The sequence below is a fragment of the Bufo bufo genome, chromosome 4 (assembly GCF_905171765.1).
Source record: "Bufo bufo chromosome 4, aBufBuf1.1, whole genome shotgun sequence".
Lineage (NCBI taxonomy): Eukaryota > Metazoa > Chordata > Amphibia > Anura > Bufonidae > Bufo > Bufo bufo.
The window spans coordinates 390,899,297-390,912,054 of NC_053392.1; the positions used below are offsets into that span (position 1 = coordinate 390,899,297).

Below are 12,758 nucleotides of genomic sequence, written 5' to 3' on the forward strand. Positions count from 1 at the left end.
CGCCCATCTCCTCCGGAATGCGATGCTCCTCGTATTCGGCGCATGCGCAGTGAATGTCTGATCGCTTCCCTGCTCAGACATCTCCACTGCGCCTGCGCCGATGACGTCATAGTGCTCCGAGGAACAGGCGCAGTGGAGATGTCTGAGCAGGGAAGCGATCAGACATTCACTGCGCATGCGCAGAACAGAGACGCGCACGGAGAGGATCGCTTCAGCTGGAGATGGGCGGGCTGGAGGGACGCACTGGGCGGCGGCAGTTTGTTAAGGTAGACGGAGCCTCTAGGTGCTAATCACGCCCCCATAGCACCTAGAGGCTCATTTGCATATCTATATAAGTTATTTTTTTAGCTAAACGGCAGGACAATAAGCTCTTATATTAGGATGGTTAGATAAAGCAGACACTAGCGGATCGCTAGTGTCTGAAAGCTAAATAGGTGAAACGAAGTGATAGAAACCCTTTAAGTATCATGTTTCTGTAAAAAGTATTGGATTAAAGGGGTACAGGGGATTCTACTGTTTCTGTGCGGGACGCTGGACAGAAGGCGCCCTGCGAGCAGCCAGAGGAAACAGTCGCCACCATCTTGCAGGCCGTGATAAGTACATTTACCTGATACCGGGGCAGCTGGGGGTCAGTATACACTCATATAGGCTGATGTGGAGCATACATGACTGTATATGTCATTATGACAAAGACATTACCCTTTAAACACCACAATCATGTAATATGCGTGCCAGCTTTGGGTTATATTTACACACAGCACTTTATTTTTTGAATACCAAGATCATGGCAAAAAATGCAACAAAACCACATGAAAACAGCATGTACGCCTATCCTCGGGCCACTTTCACATGAGCTGGGCCTAAACACAGAAGCCATGTCACTTTTTCTCGTCTGGTGTTTGACTTATGTATGCTATATGCCTGAGGGATTTTTGTATGCCATAACCTGCCTCCATCCACCACAAGATGGCACATGTGTAGTCCTAGTAAACTCTCTATGCCTGCTATCAGCGAATACCTTGGGGGAGATGCTGCCCATAGCAACCAATCAGATTCCACCTTTCATTTTTCACAGCTCCTATGGAAGATGAAAAGTGGAATCTGATTAGTTGCTATGGGCAACTAAGCCAGTTCTACTTTACCCCCATATCCTGACCTACTCCTCCTTACAGAGAAACTCTCATCACTTGGCTGATACACTGCAGCAAACCTCAGCTGTGAGAACTAGATGAGGCCTCATCCCCACTGAATTCCAATTCCACTAAACTAACTTTTTAAAAGACATATTTTCGCAGACGTGCGATAGTGGGGGGAGGAGCGTGGTCATTTTATTTTCGAGCATGCACAGTGGACTGCACAATGCAACACTGTCCTCGAACCGCAGCAGACAGCGCCACTAACGAGCCGTACTCGCGGCCGCCAGCCATTGCCCCGGGAGCCACCTAAGCGCAGACACCCGCTCAACCCGGCCGCGAATGCATTCTAAGGGCAGAGAAGAAGCGGCCGCCCAATAACAACACGGTCTACTAAAGACGAACTGCGCATGCGGAAGAAGCCGTGACCCATGCCAGTGCTGGGCGTGGTCGACAATGCGTCCCGTGTGCTAGCGTTGGGCGTGGCCACGCGGCTCCCACACGCTCCTGAGCTTCTGCGTGGCTCCGCCCCCTCCTCCTCTGGCGGGCCCTCGGATGACGTCTCCTGGTTGGAGGTGTTGGGCTTCCTGGGCAAATTGCTGGGCGCAGTCGCCGCGCTGAAAGCAGCAGAGTACCTGCTCCGTGCGCTGTGTGCAGCCATGGCCTGGAAGTCAGGGGGAGCCAGCCACTCCGAGCTGGTCGGCAACCTGCGCAGTGAGTGTGTGTGAAGGGGCAGTCCCCTGTCAGTGACATGACATTTACTGCTCTTCCCGCCTGTGCTAGTCGTGTGTATGGAGGGGCTGCTGCTTAGTACATAGGGGCATGTATAGGGTGTCTGAGGGAGCCTCTACCTGTTCCATCACGTGGCCCGTCTATGGCATGGTCAGTGCACAGCAATGTAGTATTGCCCCATCAGCTGGTGGTCTGGGGGGGCCATGAAGCCACCTGTCTGCAGACTCATCGCCCCCGCCAGCCTAATGATAAATGTGTTGGGGGGGGGGGGGGGGGTAGTTGATAGGGGGCGCTGTCCACAGGGGTCTGTCTAAGGGTACTTCCACACTTGCGTTGTTTGATTCCTGCAGGCAGTTCTGTCGCCAGAACTGCCTACCGGATCCGGAAATCCGTATGCAAATGGATAGCATTTGTAGACGGATCCGGCTGACGAATGCATTGCAATACCGGATCCATCTCTCTAATGTCATCCGGAAAAATAGATCCGGTGTTCTGCCACTTTTCTATACCCGGACAAAAGTCTATACCCGGAACTGATGTAGCTGCACCGGAAGTCACGTGGACGCGTTGGAATCAGCTGGAGGAGGGGGTGTGCGCGCTGCGCAAGCGCATTCGGCTAAAGAATAGTAATCTGGCAGAACGCCGTGAGCCCGTAATCTACATTAATTTGTACGCTCGCCACTAGAGATGAGCGAACTTCTGTTTTAAGTTCGGCGTCTAAAGTTCGGCTTCCGGTTAGCGGAGGATCCCGATATGGATTCCGAATTCCGTTGTGGTAGCGGAATCAATAATCGGCCATTATTGATTCCGCTACCACGGACCACAACTGAATTCGGAATCCATATCGGGATCCTCCGCTAACCGGAAGCCGAACTTTAGACGCCGAACTTAAAACAGAAGTTCGCTCAACACTACTCGCCACGCATCAGGCTCGGCATTTGCTAAAACTAACTATGCCTCCATTGATGGTAAAGAAAGAGATGGATGGTAAAGAAATGGAGGGCTGGGAAAATACAGGGGCGTTCTGCCAGATTAACATACTTTAGCAGAAAGCGCTTGCGCAGCACGCACACCCCCTCCTCCAGCTGATCCAATACGTCTGCGTGACTTCCGGTGCAGCTACATCACTTCCGGGTATAGACTTTTGTCCGGGTATAGAAAAGTGGCAAAACACCGGTCTTTATTTTTTTCACATTTTTAAAGGTATGCGCAGACCGGAAACCGGATCCGTTTTTCCGGTACACTTGGTGCCAGATCTGGCATTAATGTATTTCAATGAAAAGTAATGCCGCATCTGGCATTCCGGCAAGTGTTCTGGAATTTTGGACGGAGAAAATAAATCAGCATGCTGCGGTATATTCTCCAGCCAAATACCGTAAGAGATACTGAACGGATTAGGATAAAACTGAGCCCCTAGGACGGAACTCAATGCCGGAAAAGAATAACGCTAGTGTGAAAGTACCCTAAGAAGATGCCAGTGATCAAACTCCTGCCAGGGTTCTGAAGATGGAGGAATTGACTGTCAATTCGGTTTTATTCACAAGCTCTGCGCTTTACAGGTTTTCCAAGATTTTTAAAACATTAGCACAGAGCTGAGGACTGTCTAAGGGTACTTTCACACTAGCGGCAGGATGGATCCAACAGGCTGTTCACCCTGTTGGATCCGTCCTGCCGCTATTTCGCCGTGCCACCGGTCTGCCGCTCCGTCTCCATTGACTATAATGGGGGAGGAGCTCCGGCGCAGCACGGTGAGAGGCCGCCTGACTAAAAAGTCGGATATGCAGTACTTTTAGTCCGGCGGCCTCTCGCCGTGCTACGCTGGAGCTCCGCCCCCGTCCCCATTATAGTCAATGGGGACGTAGCAGCGGCAGGACGAATCGGACAGGGTGAACAGCTTGTTGGATCCGTCCTGCCGCTAGTGTTAAAGAAGCCTAATAAAGAAAAAAAGCGTTTTTTAAAATCTTTTAAACGTGGCGCCAATCTGGCCCTCACTGGTAGGTGGCATCCCTCACTGCTGCAGTCACTGGCCCCAGTTGTCACGTGACATCGTGCCACTCGGGACATTTAAAGGGTGAGTAACGTGTTTTCTTGTTTTGGACAGCCCCCTGCTCTGTGCTGGTTTTAAAAAGAAAAATCACGGAAAAGCCCTTCAAAGGTATTTTAAAAGCAGAACATGTGATAAAATAATCCCGCGCTGACGCTCCTGTGATGCCCCTGCAACCCCCACATACACACACATGACCTCTGTAGTCAGCCACTGGTCTCTGTGGGCTTAGGCTACATTCACATCTGCGGCTCGGAGATCCGGCAGAACTGCCAAGAATTGGCTTGACACAAACTGCAGCGGAGGAACGGCGAGAGGCTGCCGGAATAAATGTCGGACATGTCGTAGTTTTATTCCGGCAGCCTCTCGCTGGAACACAACCCCTTTAATAATCTGCCATTTAAGTAGTATATGTATTTATTTTCTGGACAGGCCTGCTCTTGCATTGGCATACTCGGGGTAGCCGTCTAATGTTTTTTGTCTGTTCCTGGAAGCTACCCTGGCTGGAATCGCACATGCAGGTTTCCATACAGTTTCCATATAGTATTCGCTTTATATTTTGAGCCAAAAGGTAAAGGTTAAAAAAAAAAACTGCACCAAAAGGGCTATTGTCAATGATCAGTGGGACCTCCGCCGATCATTGCAAGTCTACGGCACTAATAGAGGCACCTCTGTCACCAGAGCCCTCCCTTATACAACTGCTTGTATAGACACATAGCTGAGGTCACCTGATTAAAACTCTTTTGTTGGTCCGAGGCTCCGTTCCTGAGTTATCATATGTTTTCTTAATATGCAAATTAGGCTATTGGTGCAATGAGGGTGTCACCGGTGCTCTTGTTCCACTCATTTCTGTGACCAGCCCCTCCCTGGCTGCTTTGATTGACAGGACTAGGCAATGACATAGCAGCTAGGTAGGCGCTGGCCACAAAAAGGAGCAGAGTTTGGGGTGGAACAAGAGCAATGGTGACTCCCTCATTGCACCAAAGGCCTAATTTTCATATTAACTCGGGAACAGAGCCTCGGATCAATGAAAGAAAAGCAGCGTTTTAATCGGCTGAACCCCTGCTATGTGTCTATGCAAACAGTTTGATAGGGAGGTCGCTGGTGACGGATTCCCTTTAAAGGACATCTGGCAGCAGGATCAGCCCTAATGCCTGGTAGGGCTGACCTTGCTGATTAAAACTATACTTTTCATCCCCTGATCCTTTGCTGATCTTATGCTAGTTAGGGCTTAAGTGCACAAAGGGCGGACCCTAGCCACTCAGTGCATCGATCCCCCCCCCCCCCCCATTCATTGACAGGGCCACGTGTCTAGGGAAGTACAGCGGAAGAGCCAAGGTGCATTTTGTTAAATCTCCTCCACAGTCTGCCCATTGGCTAGAAATTCATATGTACGTACATGTCCTTCATTGCTACCAGTTGTTTTGGGTGGTACAGGCCGGTTGCCAGTTTGGCTGAAATCCTAGCTGTACATAAGTCCTGACTGCTCCTTCCAGGGCTGGATTACTACGCACCTTGGCGTAGAGCTGCCTCTGTACTGCTTGTTTACTGCTGCTCACATCCAGAAACATGTCGTCCTATAGTGAGAGTATTCAGTGTGAAGAAGCCCTCGCTGTATATCGATGTGCCTACGGGGCTGGATGGATCCCAGGAGCCATGTAGCCGACGCGCCTAGATATCTGCTTCTCACATTTTCCTGTTGTCTTCTGTGGGATTGCTTGCTATCTATTCACACGGTTTGGTTTATCACTGCAGTTCTGCAATAAAGTGTGATTTGACCAAACCATGGGAATAAGCCCTTACTACTTGGTTATACTGCATCGTAGACCACGTGCAGGCGCACAAATTTCCATGCAGGTTTCCGCACCAGATCCACACCAAAAACCGCATTTGTGTACAGGCAGATTTTCCGCAGATCTCGCCCTTCCACTGAAAAGGGTGAAATCCGCACAAGAAAAGCCCAACAACAGTTGACACACTGCAGATTCCAAAATTCGCACAGCAGGTCAATTTCCGCACCTAAGAAAAAAGCAAAGTACATGAGATTTGTCTAATATTATACACTTTATTATGGTACTGTATTAGGCCTCATGCACACGACCGTTGTTTTTGTCCGCATCCGAGCCGCAGTTTTTGCGGCTTGGATGCGGACCCATTTACTTCAATGGGGCCGCAAAAGATGCGGACAGCACTCCGTTGCTCCGTTCCGTGGTCCGCATAAAAAATATAACCTGTCCTATTCTTGTCTGCAAAACGGACAAGAATAGACAGTTATATCAATGGCTGTCTGTGCCGTTCCGCAAATTGCGGAACACACACGGACGCCATCCGTGTTTTGCGGACCCGCAATTTGCGGACCGCTAAACACACAACGGTCGTGTGCATGTAGCCTTAGGGTGCTTTTTTTTTTCCACAAGAATCTGCGCTGAAAACCCACATGTAGCCTTAATGTCTTTCTTACGTTGTCCATCCCTGTCCGCTGTGTTCAGGGTGGTGGATAACTTTTTCATATATGATGTATGTACTGTTTTAGGCTACGTTCACATCTGCGTTTTGGTTTCAGGTTTTGAGATCCAGCAAAGCCTGACCAAAACGGTTCATATTGCACTTCAGGATGCATCCGTTCCGTTATGATGCGGTTGTGTAAAATCGAAACGGAACAAACCGACATCCGTCTCTTAATACATTGAAAGACTAAGGGTGACGGATCTGTTTTTTTTTAGGATCTTAAAAAAATCGACCGATCACCATTAGTTTACATTTGTTTTTAGTGATGGATCTGGTTTGTTCTGTTTCGATGACCGGACCAAAAGCGCAGCGGTTTTGTGTCCGGTAACAAAACAGAATGCAGATGGACCAGAAGACATCCTGATTAGTGTTGAGCGAACTTGTGTTTTCAGGTTCGGCATACAAGAGTCAGGTTATCTAAGAATTCCCTTATGGATTCTGCTACCACGGACCATAAGTTAGGTGCACCCGTACCTATATCGAGAACAAAGCCCCCGCAAGGTGGTGGCCGGACCGGCTCCCCATAGTAGTGAATGGGAGTGTACCGCGCATGCATGGCCACTGCTCCCATACACTTCTATGGGGCCGACGGAAATAGCCGAGCCAGTGCTCAGCTATTTTCGCCGGCCCCATAGAAAATGAAGAGAGGGCGGCTGCGCATGCACAGTGTGCCTTTCTTCACTTGCAGGGCTCGGTTCTCGATATATACCTACACCTATAAGACAATGGGGGCATATCCTAGCGCTATGCCCCTATTGTCCATGATGAGACAAACCCTTTAATATTTCTCGCTGTGCTGAAGAATATGTTGGCGCTATATAACAATACACGATGTGTTTGCAGCGAGTCTGCTCTGTCAGCCTCCGGAAACATTGCCTGGACAAGCTCAGAGCTGCCACTTTCTTCCTGGTTATACACTATTTATGACCGGTCACATGAGTCCAGGCTCAGTGTTATCTTGCGCTACCTTCCTATCATTATTTCAGGATGGCTGAATAAAGCTTGAAAAAAAAAAAAAAAAAGAGCTTACTGTGCAAATTCCTGCAGCGCTCCAAAACATGGCCTGCGGTGGTGGCCTGCCCTGGCCGTCTGAAAGACCGCGTTATTCCAGGTGCCCACGCAGAGCTGTCAAAACACACAAGTCCTTTTTTTAACCCTTCCAAAGTAATGAAGTTATAAAGTGGTAGACAGTGTCCCAAGCCCATGTATACTTTATTTCCTCTCATTATTGGAATATTCTGCACTTTCGCTGCTGTCAGATATTTCTGTAGCTTTTAGCATTTCCAGACCTTATCTTATAGAATGTGCTTATAGCATTTGACGTCTTGCCAGCAGTTTTTGGCCATAGGTTTAGAAACAACCTTCTCCTGCAGTAATAATTCACAGCTGTCACAAGCAAATTTTTATTTATTTTTTTAAACGGGCTGTGCATGGGGATAGGTCATCAATATCAGATCGACGGAGGTTCGACATCTGGCACCCCCGCTGATCTGCTGTTTGAAGAGGAAGTGACACTCCATCACATGAATGGTGATGATGGACAGTGTAATGAAGAAGCGGCAGCGCTGGCATGGAGCGTCACCTCTTCAAACAGCTGATCAAGTGTAGATCCCCCGCTGATCTCATATTGATGACCTATCCTGAGGATAGGTCATCAATATAAAACCCTTTATTACATTGGTGAAAGCAGCCGTGAGCGTCTCCTGTGAGCTATACTAGGTTTCCTTTCAGATCTCGTGGGTTGTCCACTATAGACAATAGCTGAGATGATGCGCCCGTTGATTGAGTGATTGGCAGGAGTTACAGCAGTTCGAGGTCTTCCGATCGTATATCGGTAGCATATACCGTCCAATGACCAGTGCCATTGTAGGTGACTATCAGTGCTCTCATAGGGAAAATTTCTATAATTACATTAAAATAGGTAGTGATTCCTAAGGTGGAATATCATGTTGTGGTCTGTTAGGAGGCCTCCGGGGTTCTAGGCTATATCAACATGTTGCTGAACTGCTGCAGATTTACCATTGTAGATTTCATGGGGCAGATCTGCAGCGTTGAACAGTGCCATCAAAGTGAATGAGTTAGCAATTCTCACCTAGTAATAAGCTAGTAACAAGCATTATTAAACTATCTGCATGTCTGCTCACCTGAATGCCAGCGTAGCTCTTGGTACATGGCTGCTAATAGAAGGTCCCGTCCATCACTGCCACCATTAGATTACACTGAGTACGGACTGCTCATGCGCTAGTTTCCCAGTGTAAGGGCTCGTTCACACAAGTTTTTTGCGTTCCGTATACGGGCCATTTTTTCCGTTCCGTATACGGAACCATTCATTTCAATGGTTCCGCAAAAAAACAACAATGTACTCTGTATGCAATGCATTCCTTTTCCATTCCGTTGAAAGATAGAACATGTCCTATTATTGCCCGCAAATCGCGATTCATGGCTCCATTCAAGTCAACTGGTCCGCAAAAAAAAAAAAAACACATACGGAATGTACTCCGTATGTCTTCCGTATCCGTTCCGTTTTTGCGGAACCTTCTATTGAAAATTTTAGGCCCAGCCCAATTTTTTCTATGTAATTACTGTATACTGTATATGCCATACGGAAAAACGAAATGGAACCGGAAACACTGCTGAAAAAAAAAAGTAAGCAGATCTGGGAAAAGCTGCCCGCAAAACACTGAAAAAGACATACGGTCGTGTGAACGAGCCCTTAGTGAATGAAGGCCGCTAGCAGATGGAAGCCTTCATCCACAGCCATGTTCCGAGCACAGTGTCTGCATTCAGGTGGGCGGACCTGCCTGTAAACATGTGCAGCTAGTAACCTAAAGTGGCCAACCCCTTTGTCGCAAGTGGCGTTTAAAGAGTCGCAAACATGAGGTTTGCCACTTGTTCTCACCACTTTTCAGGCACAGGGAGATGAGATCAGTGTATTCTGAAATCCTCTTTTAAGGGAACCAGAAAAAAAAAAATATAATAATAAAATATTATTTTTCTTGTGGGAAATGATTTCAACTCTCTTTTACAATATTTTTCAGAAAATGGTATTATAAAGTCAGACAAAGTATATGAAGTAATGTTGGCTACTGACCGCAAACATTATGCGAAATGCAATCCCTATATGGACTCTCCTCAGTCAATAGGTAAGGTGACTTTTCCTGTTTGTACATTACTAATGATATTTGCTGTAATCATTAGACCTCTGTTGGATTCATGTACATGGCAGCGTAGCGGCTCCATATAGGCTTGTTACGGCACCTATAGGCCCCTTGCAGACGAGTGTGTCCGGATGCGTCCCGGTGCATTGCGGGAAACCCGCGCGAGTAGGAACGCAATTGCAGTCAGTTTTGACTGTGATTGCGTTCGCGTTCCGATGTTCAGTTTTTATCGCGCGGGTGCAATGTGTTTTCCACGCACGTGATAAAAAACTGACTGGTACCTAGACCCGAACTTCTTCACAGAAGTTCATGTTTGGGTTAGTTGTAGTGTAGATTGTATTATTTCCCCTTATAACATGGTTATAGGGCTGGAGGGGTTAAAAAAAAATAAAAAATAATTTAACTCTCCTTAATTCACTTGTTCGCGCAGCCCGGCTTCTCTTCTGTCTTCATCTGTGAGGAAAAGGACCTTTTGATGTCACTACGCTCATCACATGATCCATTACCATGGTGATGGATCATGTGACGGACCATGTGATGAACGCAGTGACGTCATCAAAGGTCCTATTGCTCACAGATGAAGACAGAAGAGAAGCCGGGCTGCACGAACAAGTGGATTAAGGTGAGTTAAATTATTTTTTATTTTTTTTTAACCCCTCCAGCCCTATTTTACTTAGCATTCTGTATTCAGAATGCTATTATTTTCCCTTATAACCATGTTATAAGGGGAAATAATAATGATCGGGTCTCTAACCCGATCGTCACCTAGTAACCGTGCGTGAAAATCGCACCGCATCCGCACTTGCTTGCGGATGCTTGCGATTTTCACACAACCTCATTCATTTCTATGTGGCCTGCGTTACATGCAAAACGCACAAAGAGGAGCATGCTGCGATTTTCACGCAACGCACAAGTGATGGGTGAAAATCACCGCTCATGTGCACAGCCCCATAGAAATGAATGGGTCCAGATTCAGTGCGGGTGCAATGCGTTCACCTCACGCATTGCACCCGCACGGAAAACTCGCCCGTGTGAAAGGGGCCATAGACCTCCACATGCCTAAGATTTAATTACATAATAAGGTCTTGTATATAGAATTCCATATAAATCTGATATAAAAAAACAGGCCTCTTTCACACTACATATTTTTTTTTTTTCAGTTTTGCAGGCCGTTTTTTGCGTTAAGTATACGGAAACATTCATTTCAATGGTTCCGCAAAAAAAAACAATGTACTCCGTATGCATTCCGTTTTGGTTTTTCCGTTCCGTTGAAAGATAGAACATGTCTTATTATTGCCCGCAAATCACGTTCCGTGGCTCCATTCAAGTCAATGGGTCTGCAAAAAAAACAGAACACATATGGAAATGCGTCACTATGTCTTCTGTGTCCGTTCCGTTTTTGCGGAACCATCTATTGAAAATGTTATGCCCAGCCCAAATTTTTCTTTGTAATTACTGTATATGCCATATGGAAAAACGGAACGGAAACAAAAAAACGGAACAGATCCGTGAAAAACGGACCGCAAAACACTGAAATAGCCATACGGTCGTGTGAAAGAGGCCTTAAGCATCTGTTCTAAATCTGGGGGTAGTAACACGAATACAGGGTAACATAGAGCATCATATGGCCCCACAATGGGTAGAAGGTGGCAGACCCGTTTATTACCCCTTTAGCAACGTTTCAGCCCAGCTCAATGGGGCCTTTGTCAAGCCTATATAGTGTGTGTGTGTGTGTGTGTGTGTGTGTGTGTATATATATATATATATATATATATATATTATTTAGCCTAAAGTTAATATTTTGCTTCTTAAAATTAACATAATTACATAACTAGAATTTTACTAGTTTGAGACTGGTTGCTAGGGATATGCTGCCTGACAACCAAATTTTATCCACAGGGTAAGGCCTCATGCACACGACCGTGCTGTTTTTTTTGCGGTCCGTAAACTGTGGATCTGCAAAAAAAACGGAAGCCTCCCGTGTGCCTTCCGCAATTTGCGGAACGGGCGGCCCATTGTAGAAATGCATATTCTTGTCCGCAAAACGGACAAGAATAGGACATGCTATATTTTTTTTGCGGGGCCACCGAACGGTGCAACGGATGCGGACAGCATACGGAGTGCTGTCCGCATCTTTTGTGGCCCTATTGAAGTGAATGGGTCCGCACCCGAGCCGCAAAAAATGCGGCTCGAATGCGGACCTCAAAAACGGTCGTGTGCATGAGGCCTAAAGGATAAGTTGTCGTTGGCGGGCCTCCTGCTGGGATGCCCACTGATCACGAGAACTGGGGTCATGTGTATCCCCAATATAAATGGAGCGGTGGACCCCAGCAGCCGCACCTCCACCAGATCTCCTATCCTGTGGATATGTTTAAATCACTAAACCTCTAAAGGGGTTGACCCTGCCCCACCCTCACCCCATGGTGCCGGACCTGCAGAGGAAAGCACACTGGGTTTCAGCTTCCTCAGTCCCCCTACTGCTGCTTCCATGTTCTGGTCCCTGCTTGTGAACTTCCTGTTTGCCGTGGGTTATGTGGCCGCCGCACCCAACAGTGGTGAAGTAGGTCCAGTGACCGGGGCGGTCTGGCTGAACGGACTCTGACGGTGGATAATCCCTCTTGAGTTCAGAGGCAGACTGGCAGCATTTTAACAGCAAAGATGGGCCAGGGGCATGACTGCAATAGAGTTCTATGTCATTTTTTTGATGTGGACCTGACAGGTCCCCTGACATGTCTAGTTTAGTAAATACATAATTGTTAGAGCTCTGCATGGTGCCATTCCTTTGTTATTCCTCCTATACAGTTCTGAATAAATTGACAACTGGGCATTGTCAGATTTGTGGTGCGTCAGTCAGACTGTATAAGGACACACCCTGTATAAGGACAAAGGGAATGGGAACACCCTGGTGAACAGTACGGCATAGAGCGATAACCAATAATTGTACGTAATTGCTATTTTATGGGGAATGTAAGTATTTACTAAAACAGACATGTCAGGAGAACTGACAGAGCCTCGTTAAAGTCACCACTTACTGCCTCATCTGTCTGTAAGACTGAAGTATCTTAAAGGGACTGCTAAACGTAAAATCCAAATCTGAATTCTATGAAAGACCCATTGATATTCTTTGCGTATGGAAAACTTTTTGAGATGAAGATTTTGTTTTGCTATGGAGACTTCCTGTTT

General features: G+C 47.1%; 1 protein-coding gene across 3 annotated transcripts in view; it reads left to right on the plus strand.

Annotated features, from left to right (window-relative positions):
* The first annotated feature begins 1,433 nt into the window (after window positions 1-1,433).
* Window positions 1,434-12,758, plus strand: part of PCMT1 (protein-L-isoaspartate (D-aspartate) O-methyltransferase) — a 46,966-nt gene continuing 35,641 nt past the window's right edge. The window contains exons 1-2 of one of the 3 annotated variants that reach the window (XM_040429236.1): window positions 1,434-1,847; window positions 9,456-9,560. In XM_040429236.1, the coding sequence (XP_040285170.1) occupies window positions 1,565-1,847; window positions 9,456-9,560 (388 nt within the window). In that variant the 5' untranslated portion in view covers window positions 1,434-1,564. The remainder of the gene's footprint in view (window positions 1,848-9,455; window positions 9,561-12,758) is intronic. The other 2 variants (XM_040429234.1, XM_040429235.1) reach the window with 2 other exon arrangements.